Source organism: Trachypithecus francoisi, unplaced genomic scaffold, assembly GCF_009764315.1.
Source record: "Trachypithecus francoisi isolate TF-2019V2 unplaced genomic scaffold, Tfra_2.0 Lachesis_group5, whole genome shotgun sequence".
Taxonomy (NCBI): domain Eukaryota; kingdom Metazoa; phylum Chordata; class Mammalia; order Primates; family Cercopithecidae; genus Trachypithecus; species Trachypithecus francoisi.
The window spans coordinates 90354795-90373759 of NW_022681470.1; the positions used below are offsets into that span (position 1 = coordinate 90354795).

At 39.3% G+C, this 18965-nt stretch overlaps 1 protein-coding gene across 1 annotated transcript in view; it reads right to left on the reverse strand.

Annotated features, from left to right (window-relative positions):
• IFI16 (interferon gamma inducible protein 16) overlaps positions 1 to 17403 on the reverse strand; it is a 42897-nt gene extending 25494 nt beyond the window's left edge. The window contains exons 1-6 of the mRNA XM_033196878.1: positions 17094 to 17403; positions 11974 to 12258; positions 10938 to 11053; positions 10219 to 10386; positions 8380 to 8802; positions 6490 to 6678 (exon numbers count right to left, since the gene is read on the reverse strand). Coding sequence (XP_033052769.1) covers positions 6490 to 6678; positions 8380 to 8802; positions 10219 to 10386; positions 10938 to 11053; positions 11974 to 12238 — 1161 coding nt within the window. The 5' untranslated portion in view covers positions 12239 to 12258; positions 17094 to 17403. The remainder of the gene's footprint in view (positions 1 to 6489; positions 6679 to 8379; positions 8803 to 10218; positions 10387 to 10937; positions 11054 to 11973; positions 12259 to 17093) is intronic.
• Positions 17404 to 18965: the final 1562 nt, after the last annotated feature.

The following is an 18965-nucleotide window of genomic DNA, read 5'->3' on the forward strand; positions in this document are numbered from 1 at the left end:
GATACATTTTCCTGTTGTTTTTAAAATGGATTTATTGAGGCATAACTGGCATACAACACAGTGCATACATTGGAAGTATAAAATCTGATAAATTTTGGCATATACATACACCTGATGAAGTGCAATCTACAAATACAATGCAATTCCCATCCAAATACCACCATCATTCTTCACAGAACTAGAAAAAAAAATCCTGAAATTCACATGGAACCAAAAAACAGCCCACATAGCCAAAGCAAAACTAAGGAAAAAGAACAAAAGGAAGAAATCAGGAAAAATCCTATTATCTGACTTCAAACTATACTATAAGGCCATAGTCACCAAAACAGCATGGTTCTGGGTATAAAAATAGGCATATAGACCAATGGAACAGAATAGAGAACCCAGAAATAAACTCAAATATTTATAGCCAACAGATCTTTGACAAAGCAAACAAAAACATAAAGTGGGGAAAGGACATCCTATTCAACAAATGGTGCTGGGATAATTGGCAAGCTACAGGTAGAAGAATGAAACTGGATGCTCATCTCTCACCTTATACAAAAATCAACTCAAGATGGATCAAGAACTTAAATCTAAGACCAGAAACCATAAAGATTCTAGAAGAAAACTTCGGAAAAACCCTTCTAGACATTGGCTTAGGCAAAGACTTCACGACTAAGAACCCAAAAGCAAATGCAACAAAAACAAAGATGAATAGATGGGACTTAATTCAGCTAAAAAGCTTCTACACAGCAAGAGAAACAATCAGTAAACAGACAACCCACAGAATGGGAGAAAATATTCACAAACTATGCATCTGACAAAGGATTAGTATCCAGAATCTATGAGGAATTCAAACAAATCAGTAAGAAAAAAACAAATATAAAAAATTAAAATGAGTCTATCAAAGTTTTACTTTATAGTCAGACATTAAAATTGAATAAATGATGTCTACAAGATATTATTAAAATTAAATTTAACATTAATAGCACATTACTATAAAGGTAAAATTTAGCTTATTTAGTATAAAAGTACACAAAAAATAGTCAAATATAAAATGGTGTTTATTTTTTTTAAGTCCCAAGGATGGCCGGGTAAATCACAGTACCCCTCATCCCCAAGGCCATAGCACGCAGGGGTGGTAAAGGCCACAAGAAGGCCAAGACCTCAAGATGGGGCAGGGCCACAGCAACCTTTGGGCGGCCCTGAGCAAGAATGGAGTGGAAGGCGTCACCATGGGGCTTCAAGCCCCGGGATATGCAACAAAAATTATATACCTATTTTCCACTTTCCTTTCCCTCAGAACTAAAAGTCTTTTAGCACAGGTACCACCCCTAGAATTTCCAGTACACCAGCACCAGCCTGAAAACCATGTTCTTATTAAAAGATTAAAAAAAAAAAAAAAAAAATCTCGAGCCAGCCTGGGAAGGACCCTATCTTATGTTGTTAACCACTGAGACTGCCATCTGCACAGCTGAGGAAGAATGGACCCATCATACTCGAGTCAAGAAAACAGCTTCTTCGTTAGAATTATGGTTTACCGTACTAAGATTAAGCCCTACTAAGTTAAAGTTAAAGAAAGTTTCATTTAAATGTATCTTTTATATTGTTTTTTCTTTTTAAAATTTGTTGTTAGCTCCTTTGTTATAAATGTAACTAAGTCTAACTCACCTTAGACCATTGCCTTTAATGCTTGTTTTGTCATACTTTGTAGAATAAAAAAGATTAATGACAGCTAGCCTTTTCACACAAATATTTATGTCCCGGTCCTCTAATTGACAGTTACCCATAGCACTCAACGTTGTGATCACCTGCAGCCAAGACACCGATTTTCTGCTCCTACAGCTTGGCAACCTTGTAATAAATGGGACTACATCCTTTAAACTACTCAAGAGCAAAGTTATACTTCCACAAAAAAGGTTTGTGCAGATCTAAAACCCTTCATCTACTTCACTAAAAGGGCTACCCCTTCTAACTGGCAGCCTTATCAATGTAACCCTGTCCTTCTCTTTATCACCACCTCCACCTTAACTAACTCTAGACCTGCCGTTAGTCGCTTCTATGGTACGGGGATTAACATAAATGAAAAAGACCCCCTAGGTATTTCTTAAATACGCGTTATTCCCCCATCTTCCCCTTCTTTGGTAGGCTCTGTTCTAGATCCCACAACGGTTGCTCCTATATCTAATAATAAAACTAGGGTGTCTATTGTAAAAATAAGAGATCTAAGACAGACTTTAGTCATCAAGACAATATATCAAGATGCAAATGCCTGGCTGGAATGAATTAAATATTCTGTTTGCACTTTAAACAAAAATGATTATTATGCCTGTATGCATAGAAGGCCAGAGGTTCAGATTATCCCCTTTCTACTCAGATGGTCTCCTCATCGATCAGAAATGGACTGTATGGTGGCTGTCTTGCAAAATCCCATGGCTTAGGATAATCCATCATGCCGAGCTCTCTATCTGCTATTTCCTGAAATTCAACACCCTGGGGGTCCGTCCCCGAGGGCAATCTGGCTTCCACCTCTGAATGCCAGGTTTATTAGTTGCCTCTCATGGCAAGAAGAAAATTTGGTGTTCCTTAGAAGCATAAAATGATGCAAGGAGCTCAAGCCTTTCCAAGAGCTTGTCCATCAGTCCACACTTAGCCATCCCCAAGCAAATGTGTGGTGGTACTGTAGAGGACCTTTACTAGACACTCTGCCAAATAATTGGAGCAGTACTTATGCTCTAATCAATTGGCTATCCCCTTCACCCTGGTATTTCACCAATCTAAAATAAAAAAAGTAAAAACAAGACACAGCAGGCCAAAGGAAACTCCTCATGAGTCCTTCAATCCTTAGGTTTACATAATACTATTAAGGTCCTATGAGAAGTGCCAAGTAAGTGTAAAGCACAAAATCAAATAGCTGCAGAATTTAAATCCACGTTGTTCTGGTAAGTAACTATAAATTTTTTTAAAAAGTAGACTAAATAAACTATATCTATTACGATCAGCAACAATTCATAAATTACACTGAGGACGCCATCAAAGAGAAAGCTAAGCAATTAGGACCTACCAGCCAGATGGCCCAGAAAAATAAAATAGCTTTAAATATAATATTAGCAAAATAAGAAGATGTTTGGGTCATAATTAAAACTCAGTGTTGGCCGGGCGCGGTGGCTCAAGCCTGTAATCCCAGCACTTTGGGAGGCCGAGACGGGCGGATCACGAGGTCAGGAGATCGAGACCATCCTGGCTAACACGGTGAAACCCCGTCTCTACTAAAATATACAAAAAATTAGCCGGGCGAGATGGCGGGCGCCTGTAGTCCCAGCTACTCGGGAGGCTGAGGCGAGAGAATGGCGTAAACCCGGGAGGCGGAGCTTGCAGTGAGCTGAGATCCGGCCACTGCACTCCAGCCTGGGCGACAGAGCGAGACTCCGTCTCAAAAAAAAAAAAAAACTCAGTGTTATACCTTTGTTCCTAAAAATACTGCCCCGATAAAACTATAACAAAAGTGTTACAAGGATTAACAGCCCTATCCGATAAACTTGCCAACAATTCTAAAATAAATAACCCTTTTTCTAAAATAATAAAACATTGGTTCAGTGGATAAAAAAATTTTTAACTTCAATTCTCACCTTGTTCGCTCTTGTTATTGGTGTACTTATTCTTGTAGGCTGTTATATTATTCCCTGCCTTCGAAATTTTACACAAAAACTTATCTCTGCTACTCTTACAGAGGTAGCTCCTAACTGTCCTCCACCCTCTTCTGAAAAATGACTTCTCTTAAAAGGACAAACAAAACAATTAAGTCAAAACATATTAAACAAGTTTAAAGAAGAATTATGAAATAAGAAGAGGGGAAATTGGCCGGGCGCGGTGGCTCAAGCCTGTAATCCCAGCACTTTGGGAGGCCGAGACGGGCGGATCACGAGGTCAGGAGATCGAGACATCCTGGCTAACACGGTGAAACCCCGTCTCTACTAAAAATACAAAAAAAAACTAGCCGGGCGAGTGGCGGGCGCCTGTAGTCCCAGCTACTCGGGAGGCTGAGGCAGGAGAATGGCGTAAACCCGGGAGCAGAGCTTGCAGTGAGCTGAGATCTGGCCACTGCACTCCAGTCCGGGCGACAGAGCGAGACTCCGCCTCAAAAAAAAAAAAAAAAAAAAAAAAAAGAAGAGGGGAAATTATAAAAAGTAGAGGTTCCTCCTCAAAAATTTTCCTCCCCATCTAATTAGAAATAAATAGTAACTTCTCTTAAAGGCAAAATGTATTCAAAGACCTGTACTAACATTCTTAAATATCTGCTAGCTGTAATAAAAAATCAATGTACTTTATGTTCTTAGCTCTCACAATTTAGCCTAAATATTTGACCTAACATGCTTATACAGATCCAAACAAGCATTAGGTCATAGCCTGTTCCTCTTCCTTATTTAAAGGCTTTTTTACCTTTCTCAACATTCCACAAGTTACTGCCACCTTCCTTTGTTCTCCTCTGCCTTTGCCTCTTTTAAAAAGTTCTAAGTTGCTAGCCAGTTGGGACAAATACAGAATGTGAGGTCCCGTCTCAGCCAATGGAAACTGAACGCAGCAGTAGGGTGGATGCATCAGGTTATAAATGACCTTGTCTCCTTTGTTTGGTATACTCTTTTGGCAAAACTGCTGGCTAGTGTACCCTTTCTACAAAAACTATAAAAATGGCCTTGCTGAAAAAACTAAATTTATATTCAAATACTATTTCTTTATGGCACCAGGGAACAAGCATTTCAAATACAAACAATCCCATCAAACAGTGGGCTAAGGATGTGAATAGACAGTTCTCAAAAGAATATATGTAAATAGCCAACAAGATAAGGAAAAACGCTCAACATCACTAATGATCAGGGAAATGCAAATCAAAATCACAAAATGATGCCACATTACTCCTGCAAAGAATGGCCATAATCAAAAAAATTTTTAAATAGACGCTGGCATGGATGAGGTGAAAAGGGAACACTTCTACACTGCTGGTGGGAATGTAAACTAGTAGAACCACTGTAGTAAACAGTGTAGAGATTCCTTAAAGAACTGAAAAGCTGGCCGGGCGCGATGGCTCAAGCCTGTAATCCCAGCACTTTGGGAGGCCGAGACGGGCGGATCACGAGGTCAGGAGATCAGGACCATCCTGGCTAACACGGTGAAAACCCCCGTCTCTACTAAAAAATTCAAAAACCTAGCCGGGCGAGGTGGCGGGCGCCTGTAGTCCCAGCTACTCGGGAGGCTGAGGCAGGAGAATGGCGTAAACCCGGGAGGCGGAGCTTGCAGTGAGCTGAGATGGCGCCACTGCACTCCAGCCTGGGCGACAGAGCGATACTCCATCTCAAGAAAAAAAAAAAAAAAAAACCAACTGAAAAGCAGATCTACCATTTGATCCAACAATCCCACTACTGGGTATCTACCGGAGGAAAAGAAGTCATTATACAAAAAAAAGATCATTGCACATGCATGTTTACAGCAGCACAATTCACAATTGCAAAAATATGGAACCAGCCCAAATGCCCATCAGTAAACAAATGGATAAAGAAATGGGGTATGTATACACCAGGGAATACTATTACTCATCCACAAAAAGGAACAAACTAATGGCATTCACAGCAACCTGGATGGAATTGGAGACCATTATTCTAAGTGAAGTAAGTCAGGAATGGAAAACCACACATTGTATGTTCTCACTTATAAGTGGGAGGTAAGCTACGAGAACACAAAGGCATAAGAATGATACAGTGGATTTTGGGGACTCAAGGGAAAGAGTGGGAGGGGGTGAGGGATAAAATACTACACATTGCGTACAGCGTACACTGCTTGGACGAGGTGCATCAAAATGTCACAAATCACCACTAAAGAACTTATTCCTATAACGAAGCACCACCTGTTTCTCAAAAACCTACTGAAATAAATAATTAAAAACATTCAAAATGGCAACAGTGTAAAATCATGTACTGTAAGGAAACTTAACAGGTAAATATTTGAATTCAAATTAACAAATTAGAGAGCCTCCTTTGTATACAACTTTGTCAGTGGGACATAATTTTGATCCCTGCAAATAATTTTAATTTTCAAACTAGGTATTTTTATGGATCACTAAATACACACATATGTGTATTTTAATGTTACAAACTAGAAAGTATCACACACACACACACATACACACACACGACGTTTTCGAATTCACAAATGGAGAACATGTAATTTTAAATCCCAACCCTACAATCACTTAAAAGTTTATATAAAATTCAGAGTTTAATTTCTTCAATAAAGTTCAGCTTTTCTTTCTTTTTAAAATTGTATCCTTCCTATCATATCATTCCATCCAGAAAAAAAATAATTAAAAAAAGTAAATGTGAGTATAAGGAGAACGTCTGTTTTCTCATGCCTCCTGCTGAACTCTATAAAAAAATCTACAAATTTGTTTTTACCAAAACTTAAAGCAAATCATTTCCACTTTGGAAAACTAATATTTGCCTATTTAATTCTTACCTGGATAAAACTATGCATTTCTGAAATCAGTTTTGACATCTGGTTCTTTTTTCTAAGTCGAAAGCAGTAAAGTTGGAGCTTATCTCCTTCTTCACAGGGGATATTGTGACATTGTCCTGTCCCCACTACATCCATTTTTCCTCTGTCATCCTGAACTTCATAGATTGTGGTCTTCTGATGTACTGTTTTCTGTAACAGAAAATTAATATTCTGTTCCTGAGAATGTAATTAATAACAACCACATATGGGCTAAAGTCCCTTGTAAGAGAGTTAAACAAGATGCAGGAGAGCAACTCCTAGTACAGATATGCATATATCTTAGGCCAGATCTTTGCAGAGAGCCCTCCCTCAATATCCTTTTTGTGTAAGTCTTTCCTATCTGAGGTATTTCTATGAGAGTTCTAGCACAATGAGTTTTCTTCCAAATTTCTACTGCTTTCACCTCCAGGGAGGCTATGCTTCCCATAGCACCTTGATACCGAGGAAGCTGAAATCTCTGATAGCCTTTTTAGGTCTCTGGCCCTATGCAAAAAGAATGGATATCTGCTACAACTGTTTATTCAGTGAATGATGAGGAATCTGTAAGAAAAAGCAAGCTTTTAGTAACTCTCTAATTACTTTTTCTACCTTCTGCGTTTACTGAGTCTCTTTCAATATTTGTACCCCCTCCTGAAACCAAGTCCTTGAGCTCAAACATTCCAGCTTTTTGCTATTACTCATCATTCTAGAATTGGGTTTATAAGAATCATCTTTTTAAGAGTGTGTACATAGGCCGGGCGCAGTGGCTCATGCCTGTAATCCCAGCACTTTGGGAGGCCAAGGCAGGCAGATCACAGGGTCAGGAGACCGAGACCATCCTGGCTAACATGGTGAAACCTCATCTCTACTAAAAATACAAAAAATTAGCCAGGCGTAGTGGCACACATCTATAGTCCCAGCTACTCGGGAGGCTGAGGCAGGAGAATCGCTTGAATCCAGGAGGCGAAGGTGGCAGTGAGCCGAGATCGCGCCACTGCACTACAACCTGGGCTACAGACAGACTCTGTCTCAAAAAACAAACAAACAAAAAGAATGTGTACAGAAAGTAATGCAGGTTAAATGGCTTGTTCTAGGAAACAAATATAATGGATAGTGAATATTGATCAGATAAGAAATTGCTTGAATCAATAGCAGAGGATAGATGCTTTTTTGGGGGGTTGAATGTCTCATGCTAACTAGTTTCATGAATTTGGACTGGAACATTTCAGGAAAAGCACTCTGTGCTCTATTTTTTTGGTTACTTATATATAAATGACAAATTTAGATTACCTGATTTTCCAAGTATCATCCAAATTCGTATTTCCCAATTGTTCCATTTCTTTATGATGAATTAGTTTCATTTGGTCAGAACATTGTCCTACCTACTTTCTGCATTTGTTTTCCAGTCATGAATTTTCCAGTCAATTTATTTCTTATTCTGACTGTCACAACCAGAACTCAAGCCTCAGAGGACAATACTTCATTCAAAATAAAAACAATGTGATTTTTATGACAGTAGAGATAACAACCAAAGGGATAAACTTAGTATTACATGTGTATGGATGTAGACCTCACACTGTCCTTGATCACTTAGCATAGATAACAACAACTGATAAAGTCTTAAGGTTTCTCAGTGAACATTACGGTAAAGACTAAAGTTTAGTGTTCTGGGATGGAGAACTTGGGAAAGAAACATTAACAGGTCCCCTAATCCCAGTCTTATCTTCAGAGAAGGCTTTATCCACCTGCCATTAGTCTTCAGAGTCCTGGATTCTAATATCCAGTTTATAGGCAAAGCTTCATCTCACACATCAAGGCTTTTAATTTCAGATGTTGGTGGAAAAATGAAACAAAAAAATTTTGAGGACTTACCTTATGTAGCATAAATATCCCATATACAATATTTCCTGAAGCTTGTTTGTGAAGAATATCAGTCTTCAGAGTTTCCTTTGCTCTGTTGATGATTTTATTTGGAACCTCAAACATTTGGTTAGGACCAGCTTCAGATACAGAAGATTCTTCGTTGACCTCTAGGAGACTATCATATTCCAAATAATCTGATATGACGATGATTTTCTTTCCATTGAATTTCTCCTTCAAGTTGGTGTTTAAAACCTTCACATGGAAGAACTGTGTCGGTGTAGCCACTGTAGCATGAAACATTATTTTTTTCTCCATTTCTGGGGTCTCGTATTCAAATGGCTTCGTTGTACTCAGTACCTTCACTATCATTGGGCCCTTTTGGAGAATATTTCTTCTGGGAGTTACCGGACATTTGGCCACTGTTTTCGGGTTCTGTGTATGATAGCACAGGAGAACAAAGAAAAATGTCTAATTGAGAAATACAGAACTGCTATTCAGTGAACTCAGTATAACATAGGGCCCCAAAACTGGCACGGATGTTTAGAGCTGGAGTCAGGATAGACAGGGATTGCTAGCCAGGGCAGAAGATACCTTAAACTGGTATAATAGCAAAAGGAAGTAATAGAGGAGACCATATAGTGAAAAGACGACCTTTCTCTAAACAGAATCATCCTTAAGAAATAAAGCATAAGAGCAACATAAGACCGGTGGATACTGAAAGCCAGTGTCATGACGTAACTTAAAATAAATTTTAGGGCCAGGCACGGTGGCTCACACCTATAATCCCAGCACTTTGGAAGGCCGAGGCGGGTGGATCACCTGAGTTCAGGAGTTCGAGACCAGCCTGGCCAAAATGGTGAAACCCTGGCTCTACTAAAAGTACAAAAATTAGCCAGGTGTGGTGGCAGGCGCTTGTAATCCCAGCAAAGCGGGAGGTGGAGGCTGCGGTGATCCGAGATCATGCCACAGCACTTCAGCCTGGGTGACAGAGCGAGACTCTGTCTCAACAACAACAACAACAGTAAACAGATAAATAATAAATTTTAGAATGAAATAATTTCTTATACTATTTCTATTACCAGCTTAAAGTGCCAGAGCCTAAAAATAGACAAAGTTAAATGACACTTAAAATGAAAAATGGTGCCCACTACAAACTACAGACATGAAGAGTGTTCAGTTATCACCAGTGTAGACAGGGCAATTTTAAGAGCACATCTCGTAGTGTTTCTACCCAAGATTCAGTTAGCTTACAATGGGTGAGAACACATGTGCGATAAACCCCTCGGAATGCCATCCTCTCAGTAGGCTCAGACTGGAGACACTCTGCAGAGTGTCATTCCCACTACCGTAGCCTTTCTCAGTGTCAGGGCTCTAGCAGGTAGCATGCTCACAGAAACCTGGGGCTCAGAGTGGGTTTTCTTTAACGTATTTTCTCTTTAACATCTCAGTCTCCTTGAATTGCAATAGAACACTTTTAATGCAGGAGGGTTGTTTAATCTATAAGAAAAAGTGCTGAAGGTATGGATAACCTCATTCACAAACTAGCAGGTGCTGGAGAGGTCTGACATGGAATACAGTAGACAGCGAGCCCACAGCTGACAGTTCTGTACTCCACAGCTCTCTCTCCCTTCCCCAAACAACACAGAACAGAAAACTTCCTGCAGTCACAGATAATGTCAAGTTCATCAAGTATCCTTGTGGAAGCAAAAGATCAAAATGTAGTGATTTCTCAATACGTACATTTGATTAACTAGCAAATTATCAATGCAATTTTTAAGTAACAGATGAAATCAGTCCTTTACTTTGGGTTGAAAAAAACAAAGCAAAACGGGACCAGGAAGAGTGTACCTCAGCTGAGGAAGTGTTGGGTGGAGCTGATGATGAGGTCTTGGGAGGTGGGGAACAGCCCACGGCTGCGGACAAGCCGGCTCCTGAAGGACAGGAAGGCTGAGTCTGCTTCTCGGACATCTTACTCCCTTTCGTTCCAGCCTTTTCTTTGGTTGTTTTTTTTCTTTTCTGCAAGTGGTTTGATTTTTCTGTTATTCGTTTTCAGTGCCAATTGAAGTAGAGCACATTTTCGTTATTGGATAGTGGTTTCATTATTCCTAAGAAGGTGTTTCTTAGAAACTTGAGAGCTTGCTGCCCATCTCTGGTCAGTTGTAAGAGGTGGGCATAGATGGTTTCATTAAATGAAGAAAGAGGAGAATGTTATACACATTATTTCTCTAATTATTTCTGTTATGGGATGTGCTGACTTGGGATTAGAAAAACTAGGTTTTTATACACATGGACGAAGTATTTACTTACCTGACTGTCACGTTGACACTCCACTCTACGAGAACGAAGGTATCACATTTGTGTTATATATATTTACATTATATTTATTCATGTGTTTGGCTCATTGCTTTGATCATCAAAAGGATGTTAAGTTATCATACAATTTGGTAAATCTGAAACTTGATGGGAAGCATGGAAGAAATAACTGCCTGCTGGAGAAGTTGAGTGGAAGAGCCGTAGCAGAGCTTCCTCTGTGGGACTGGAAGCCTGCCCCTCTCCCTGAAGCTTACCTGAGCTCCAGGAGTTGCCTCTACTCCTTCAGTGTTGACAGTGCCACTTGTGGAGGGTGCAGGTGAAGCAGGATCGACTTCCTTCTTCCTCTTTCTTGATGGGGCTAGTTGTTTTGCTGGAATAGATTCAATTTTATTCACAACCAATGCAGAAAAAAAGAAGACATATAAACGATCTCCGACAGCTGAAGCAGTTTCTATACAATTTGCTCTCAGTTCCTGCTTGAGGGTTCAGCTGTGCTTCAGTCTACCTCTACTGCATTAGCCCAGCCTGGCCTCAAGGAGGCCAGCAGTCACAAGATAGGCACAGGCACTGACTCATGCTCCTCAGCACTTCCCTCACTCCTCCTCTGTGCACTGAGCACATGCTTCCTGTTCTCTGAACTCCATGTGCTTCAGTCAACCCTTTCACAGTGTAGTTCTCCTATCATTTCTTTTTAAAAACAAATGTTTTCATGACACAGACTGATAGGTCACATTCCCCAGGTAAGCTATTTAAATTATAGAAACCAGTCAAAGGTTTCCATGATGTAGGATATACTGATTTTGAACTTAGACTTTTTTAAATCCATTTTTTTTTAACTTGATATAACAAGAGGGGAGATCACACTTCTGAGAGGCAGGCTCACATTTAAGTACTGCATTTTTTTAAATTATAAAGGGTTAAATTGTCTCAATGGAACAGATACATTAATTGACTAAATGTACATATTTTGAATTTAAACAACAATTTTTATGATTTTATTATTATATGAGCTTTCTAATGTACTAGAAGTCTCAGTCCCCCTTCAACTCCCTCTCACTTTTGTTCTTTCACTGATCCCAAATAGACACGCTGAAATCCATCAATCCACAACAGTAATGGAATGCCCTAAGTTGTCAACTTGTTGGCCTCTGAAGTACCCACATTGTCTCAGCAGTTGAGTCACAAATTGGGGAAAACACATCTCAAGTATGGCCGAGGTGGGGGTCTAATCAAGGTTGGGGAGGGCTTGGGGGTGGTTGCAGGGAATGGGTGTTCCCTCTTCCCAATTACCTTTTAACTTTTCTTTTCTAAGAGTTTCAGCCAGGTCTTCAAGTGTTGGTATATCTTTGAAAATTTGTATTAGTTTGCCCAAACCAGCATCACCTCGGAACTTTTCTTCCATCAAGTCGGCAATCTGAATTTTGTCATACTCTTCTCTCATTTTTACATTAAGTTTTAAATCATTGCTCAGTAAAGACTTAACCATTCTAAAATGATAATCATTGATGACCTCTAATCCTTTCAGTAGAACAATATTCTTGTATTTTTTTTCCATCTTTACAGATATAAGTGAGCCTACAAGAGAAAATGGTATACAGTGTTACACGTGTATAAGACAATTTAAAAGATGATGTATGCCTATGTGAGTCAGTGGCCCATATGAAAGAGTTGTTCATGAATATGTGTGATAAAGAGGGACTTAATGACCAAATGTGTTACTGTAGAAATTGAGTGGAGAACTGCTGTGTTAGGAATGTCTAAGAAATTCTTCCCTTTGAATGAGAATAGTTGAGTTGGGTCCAGTTGTTAGAGGGAGGTCTGAGAACAAGCAATTGTCTCAGTGTTTAGTGTGTGAGCTCTGCAGTGTCAAAGCCCTTGGTTCCTCTTCTTATCCTTTACTAGGGCTGGAGCCTATTCCCCAGATCCCACCTGTTGTTTCTTAAATCTTCCCACACCCAGTATGACTGGAGTGGCCTAGGTGTAAATGGGCTGCAGCCTCCCACCTTATATGAATAACCTTCTGCCACAGCGCTACAGTTTCATGCTGGGGCACCGACACTATTCTCCTTGACTCTTCCCTAGTTGGCTATCATTAGCATCCTCCCTTCTTTGGTGCTAGACCATGGCTTCTGTTCTCCGTACCCATAAAACCATCACTTTGCTGAAAATCTGCATGCTTTCTAGTGCAGCATCACAGTATTTATTCACTGAAATTATTTTATTGGTTATTTTATTTTTCTTATTTCAGACTTGATTTGTCTAATTATTTCTTTTTGCACAACCAGTTTTCTCTCGATAAGCCACATTTATATTCCACTGAAATCCTTCAATATTTCTCCTTTTTCTTTCCAAAAATTCCTTGCTTCCTATACTGTCTCAAAAAGTGCTGAATAAGCTGCATCTTTTTTGCTCCTAGTACTTTTGTATTCCTTGTATCTATGCTTCACAAAGGTGCTGGATGCCTTGCGTCTTCATGTCTCATGACTTTTCTAGTTCCTTCTTATTGCCTGGAAAGCCATTCCCACATTTCTTTCTTTGACTACTTCCCATACAACTTTAAGACTCAACTGAGGCTTTGTCTCCTGGTAGATTTTTCAGAGTCCCCTTACGGACAGAGTGTCACTCCTCTTGACCTCTCAACACCTGTACACTTCCATGATGACAGTGCAAGATATGGATTCCAAAAATTTTTAATTAATGAATTTTTTAAAGTTTGGGAATGATGTCTTTGTGTATCTTTTGTATAACCAAGATATTTAAATTTCAGGGGCTATTAATTGGGCCAGGCGCGGTGGCTCACACCTGTAATCCCAGTATGCTGGAAGGCCGAGGCGGTCGGATTACGAGGTCCAGAGATCAAGAGCATCCTGGCTAACATCGTGAGACCTCATTTCCACCGAAAATACAAAAAATTAGCCAGGCGTGGTGGCACACGCCTGCAGTCCCAGCTACTCAGGAGGCTGAGGCAGGAGAATCGCTTGAACCCAAGAGATGGAGGTTGCAGTGAGCGGAGATTGTACCACTGCACTCCAGCCTGGGTGACAGAGTGAGATTCTATAAAAAAAAAAATTGCTCCATTCTTATGAGAACAGGAGGATCCTTGGATTGAAAAGGTCCAGAGAATGAAGGTAAAATCTATACAAAAACACATTATAGTCAAACTGAAGAATATAATAAACAAAACTACTCTGTAAGCCTTCAGATGAGGCATAGATCACCTACAAAGATTCAAGAATCAAATTGAAAGTGAATCGCTACATCAAAACTGTCCGAAGCAGGACAATGGAATCGTTTTTATATAATACTGGTCCAAAGTTCCGTATCAATTGCAAAACCAAAAAAAATTTTTCAGTGGAAAGTTTTGACTTATTTTGTGAGTGTGCTAGAAACAATAAGTTCCTCTTCAAACTTTCCTGTTCTTTCTTGTTCTGTAAACAACCCTTCCCTCCTTTGCCGCACCCCAGACATGCCTTCCCACCTAATTGTTAAGGGACAGTCTCTTCCTTCCTGCCTAATTAGCCCTGTACAATTTAAAGCAGTAGCCAATCTGTTCAGCTTAGACCGTGTGTTGTGACTGACCCAGGCAGCATCCTTCTGTAGAAGCAAATACGCTTTGCTGAGAAATTTCCTGTTTAAGTGCTGGTTTTTCTTTGTGGCACCGAGCACTTGTTTCTAAACAAGTGTGACAGCACGATTTATTTGCAAAATAAAACCAGATTTGGGATGACAGTAGGCTATGTATAATCTTTATTTCACTTAATGTGAACGTTCACATGTTTTGTTTTGCAATATTAGTGTTTTTGATTTTGGAGTAATTATTTATATCCCAGTGGAGTTTCCAGTAAGACAGTATCTAGAATATATACACTAAATAGCCTTTCTGAAGCCTCCAGATTCTTAATTTCAAAATGTATCTAGCTCCACTGCACAGAAGAGGTGCTTTCATCTTGTCTTAAGGGAAAATAGAATTTTACATTTAGAGTTTTAATTTAGGCACAATGATATTTAAATAGAAGAGTCTCAAAAATTATTTTGTGATACTCAGGGCCGCAGTCTTTTTGCAAGACAAAGACTCATGCCACAAGAAAACATCTACTGAAAATAATATTTAATAAGAAAACAATGAATAGGCCGGGCGCGGTGGCTCAAGCCTGTAATCCCAGCACTTTGGGAGGCCGAGACGGGCGGATCACGAGGTCAGGAGATCGAGACCATCCTGGCTAACACGGTGAAACCCCGTCTCTACTAAAAAAATACAAAAAATTAGCCAGGCGAGATGGCGGGCGCCTGTAGTCCCAGCTACTCGGGAGGCTGAGGCGAGAGAATGGCGTAAACCCGGGAGGCGGAGCTTGCAGTGAGCTGAGATCCGGCCACTGCACTCCAGCCTGGGCGACAGAGCGAGACTCCGTCTCAAAAAAAAAAAAAAGAAGAAAAAAAAAGAAAACAATGAATAAAATTAAAAATGCTGCCAGCCAAAAGATAAAAAGAGTGAAAAATAAACTTTTTTAGGTGCTCCTAATGCCTTAAAAAGAAAGCCCTGATCAAAGAGAAGAGAAACAGAAATACAACGGCATGGTAAAGGGAGGGAAGAAAAAGAACATGATAATACACTAAAGCAATTGTCTTAGATAGTGAGATGATATAAATTTGTCATAAATTGAAGAAAAGATAGCAGATTGTTAATTACCAGCATATACCTAAAAGGTCTGACCTGTTAATTGACAACTTTCATCAAATTTGATTTAAGAAATCTACATACATGTTCTTAACAAGAAGTGAAAAAAACTGTTAAAAATTATCTTGCAAAGAATAACTAAAGAAAGCCAGTTTATCTATGTTTGTGTAACTTTAAATATACCTTAAGCCCAAAAGTAACTTCAGATACCACATAATGATAAAAGGTTCAATGCCTGGGAAATTATAACAGTTTTAGTTATGAATTTATCTGATTTATCTAATGATATTATTTATTATTTTATAGTGCTTCGTGGTACTATAATTAGTATATATTTCTCTTCGTATACACACATGCACAGACATCACTACACCCACATATGTTTATATGTATGTACCTGTTTGTATACATGATTATATATACATATATTTGTGTGTGAATGTATATTATATGTACACATATATATGTGATTGTGAGAGCACTACAAGGAAAAAAAACAGTTTTTTTTTTGAGACAGAGTCTTGCTCACTCGCCCAGGCTGGAGTGTGGTGGCACAATCTCGGCTCACTGCAACCTCTGCCTCCCGGTTCAAACGATTCTACTGCCTCAGTCACCTGAGTAGCTGGGATTACAGGCATGCACGACCATACCCCGCTAATTTTTGTACTTTTAATACAGGTGGGGTTTCGCCAGGCTGACCAGGCTGGTCTGGAACCTCTGACACCTCAAGTGATCAGCTCACCTTGGTCTCCCAAAGTACTGGGATTACAGGCGTGAACCTCTGTGCCTGGCCGAAAAAGCAAACTTTATAATAGGAGATTTCAGTTTATGTTTCAATTACTAAACGAACAAGGTAAAAAAATCTGTAATGATATAATAAATTTGAACAACGCAATTAATAAACTTAACATTTATCTAATAAAATTCTGAAATCAACATTTAAAAATCTCACATTCCATTTAAGCACACATGAAATATTGTACCAGGTTATAGAAAACACCTTTTAAAAATTTGAAAAGTAAGCAATAGTAACCTTTTCCTAATTGACTTCCCCTCCACTCCCCTATACCCTGCCACAAGGAAAAAAAAATCATTAACTTTCAGGAGGGCAGAGAGTAATTCCAAAATGACTGAAATTCTGCCCCTAGCTCCCTCTGTAAATGGAGCTAAAGTAAAAGATCAACATATTTATGAAAATATTAAGACACCATGTACCATGAATAACTGTGTTTGTGAAACTTAAAAAAATTTTCTACTCTATGTGTACATTTGTTCTCATGTTTTGTAAAATTGAGATGATGTCATATAATACACCTCTATGTTCAGATGTGTTTTTTACTTAATATTCTTTCATGATACTTTTTTCACATCACTATCTTGAGAACCCACCACAGCTACCAAGTTTCCAATGCTTCTTCCAGCCAAAATAACCAAAGCCCTCTTCTAAGTACCAACTTACGCTAATACACACTCAGAGAATTAGTTTTAAAATCTGCAGTGGTCAAAATGCATTTTCTCTTGTTCAGTCCTCAGTTGTGGCGGAACAAAAGAATCCTGTTATCTTCCTAAGTAAATGAAGGATTCATATCAAGCAACTCGGCAACTTTTCTGAATACCCAGCCCTACTCCCATCAGCCCATGACCCTGAATAACGAACACTGATTGTCCCCTTGTGATTTTGGGGACTTCAAGGAAGGAACAAGATCACATTTACAAAATCAGCAACAGTACTCACCTCACTGGAAATTTTTTCAACACTAGTCCAGATCCTGAGATCTTCAGCAATGCAGAAAACAATGCTTATTTTGTGCGAGGGGGGAGATAAATCAGTAAAGTTCCCAGAAACGGAACCGCAGGATGTTGTAATCTTCAGAAACGCCAAGAAAATGAAGTATGTGCAAAGATAACAAGGAAAAAAGGCCTTGATTGAGTCAGTTAGCTGACTAGTGCTGGCTTGCTCCTATTCTGCTATTGCCCCAGAGAGAGTGGAATAGGAGCAATGTGGAGACTCCTCCCACCAGTGTTTTTAGCTTTCGTTTCTGTTAGTCAGAGAAAATGAACAGTTTCCTGCTGGCAAGGGCTAGAGGGTGTGGTGAGGGGAAGTGGGGGTTGAGAAATTACTTTAATGGGTACAGTGAACATTTTTCAGGTGATGTGTACACTAAAATCTCTGACTTCCCCAATATGCCATATGTCCATGTAAGGAAATTACACTTGTACCTCATAAATGTATATAAATACAAATAAATAAGTTTTTTTTCCACAAAATTAAATAGCTAAAAGGAATTCCAACATTAGAACTTCCTTACCCAGCAGACTTACATGTAGGTCATTAGAGACCTATAGTCCCTTAAATGATGCTCAAATATAAGAGAAGGAAGGTGGCTTCTTCTCCCTCCTTTCCTGTGCACAGAGTGGCAGTAGCAGGAGGAGATCTTGGTAGGAGCATCTATTGCTACCAATACTTTACTGCATCTTCTGGATGGGGAAACATCTGCTATGAAATCGCTATTTGTTTAAATACTACCTGAATTATTCATCCAATTTTTAATAACTGACAAACCTGGGGATTTCCAGATCAGAAAGTCATTAAGAATATGTAAACCCTTCCTCAAATTTATATGAAGGAGTTTAACACTAGCTGTCCTCTTGACTATGACTAGGTTACTTTACTTCAATGATTAGATTCATGATTGGTCATGTTTTCTGCATTATTCATGGATAAACACAAGTGGATAGTGGGCTCACAATATGACAGCATCGAAGCCTTGAAAATCCCGGAAAATGCACTGAACTTCTGGCAGCATGAGGAGCCTGTTTAATCCTTTGCTCAGCAGTGCATTTTTCTCTGTTAAGGACAATGGATGCCCTTTAGAGTGCTATAACCCCAGGATGTTAACTAAATGGCGTCAACTAGCAGATGATGTGGTGTTAACCCAGCAGCAGATCTGCAAGCAGGATGTGGTCATGAGTGGAAAAGGGGCCCCATTGACAGTTAATATGTACTATTCAAGGCCAGCTACAGAGCAAAAGAAAGCTGATTGTTTTAATCCAAACTAGGGCCATGAAGTGGATAGCTGAATTCTGGATTTGAAACCACATGAATAACTTTATCAAAGAAGAAATAAGTCAAGAAAAAGCAAAGAGGATCTGGAATGACAGCCATAAACACCTCTGGGTGTTCATGGTGATCTTTTACTGGCTTTAGGTTGCTCTTTATGTGGATACACTGAGTTGGCCTTAAGGCAGTAGGTAGAGAAGGATATTAGGGCGGTCATTGGGAACCTCAATCCAGAGGTCAAAGGGTAGAGGACCCTTGGAAGTTATGAGCATTCAAAACATTTTCTGCCTTTTACTTATAATCATTTTATATGCAGTAATGTCCTCAATTGGGACTCCAGCATACAACACACAAATTGCTGTCACCAATAAGGGCAATTCAGGACAATGCTTCATAATTCATATGGCAAAGATGAAATTTTCATAGATGAAGACAGAGATGCTTAAAAATGTGCATTTTCCCCTACTCTGTGGCAGTGGCCAACAATGGTAATTTGTGCTATCATACAGAAAAATCATTAGTAAAATATACAAAAATTTCTGATAA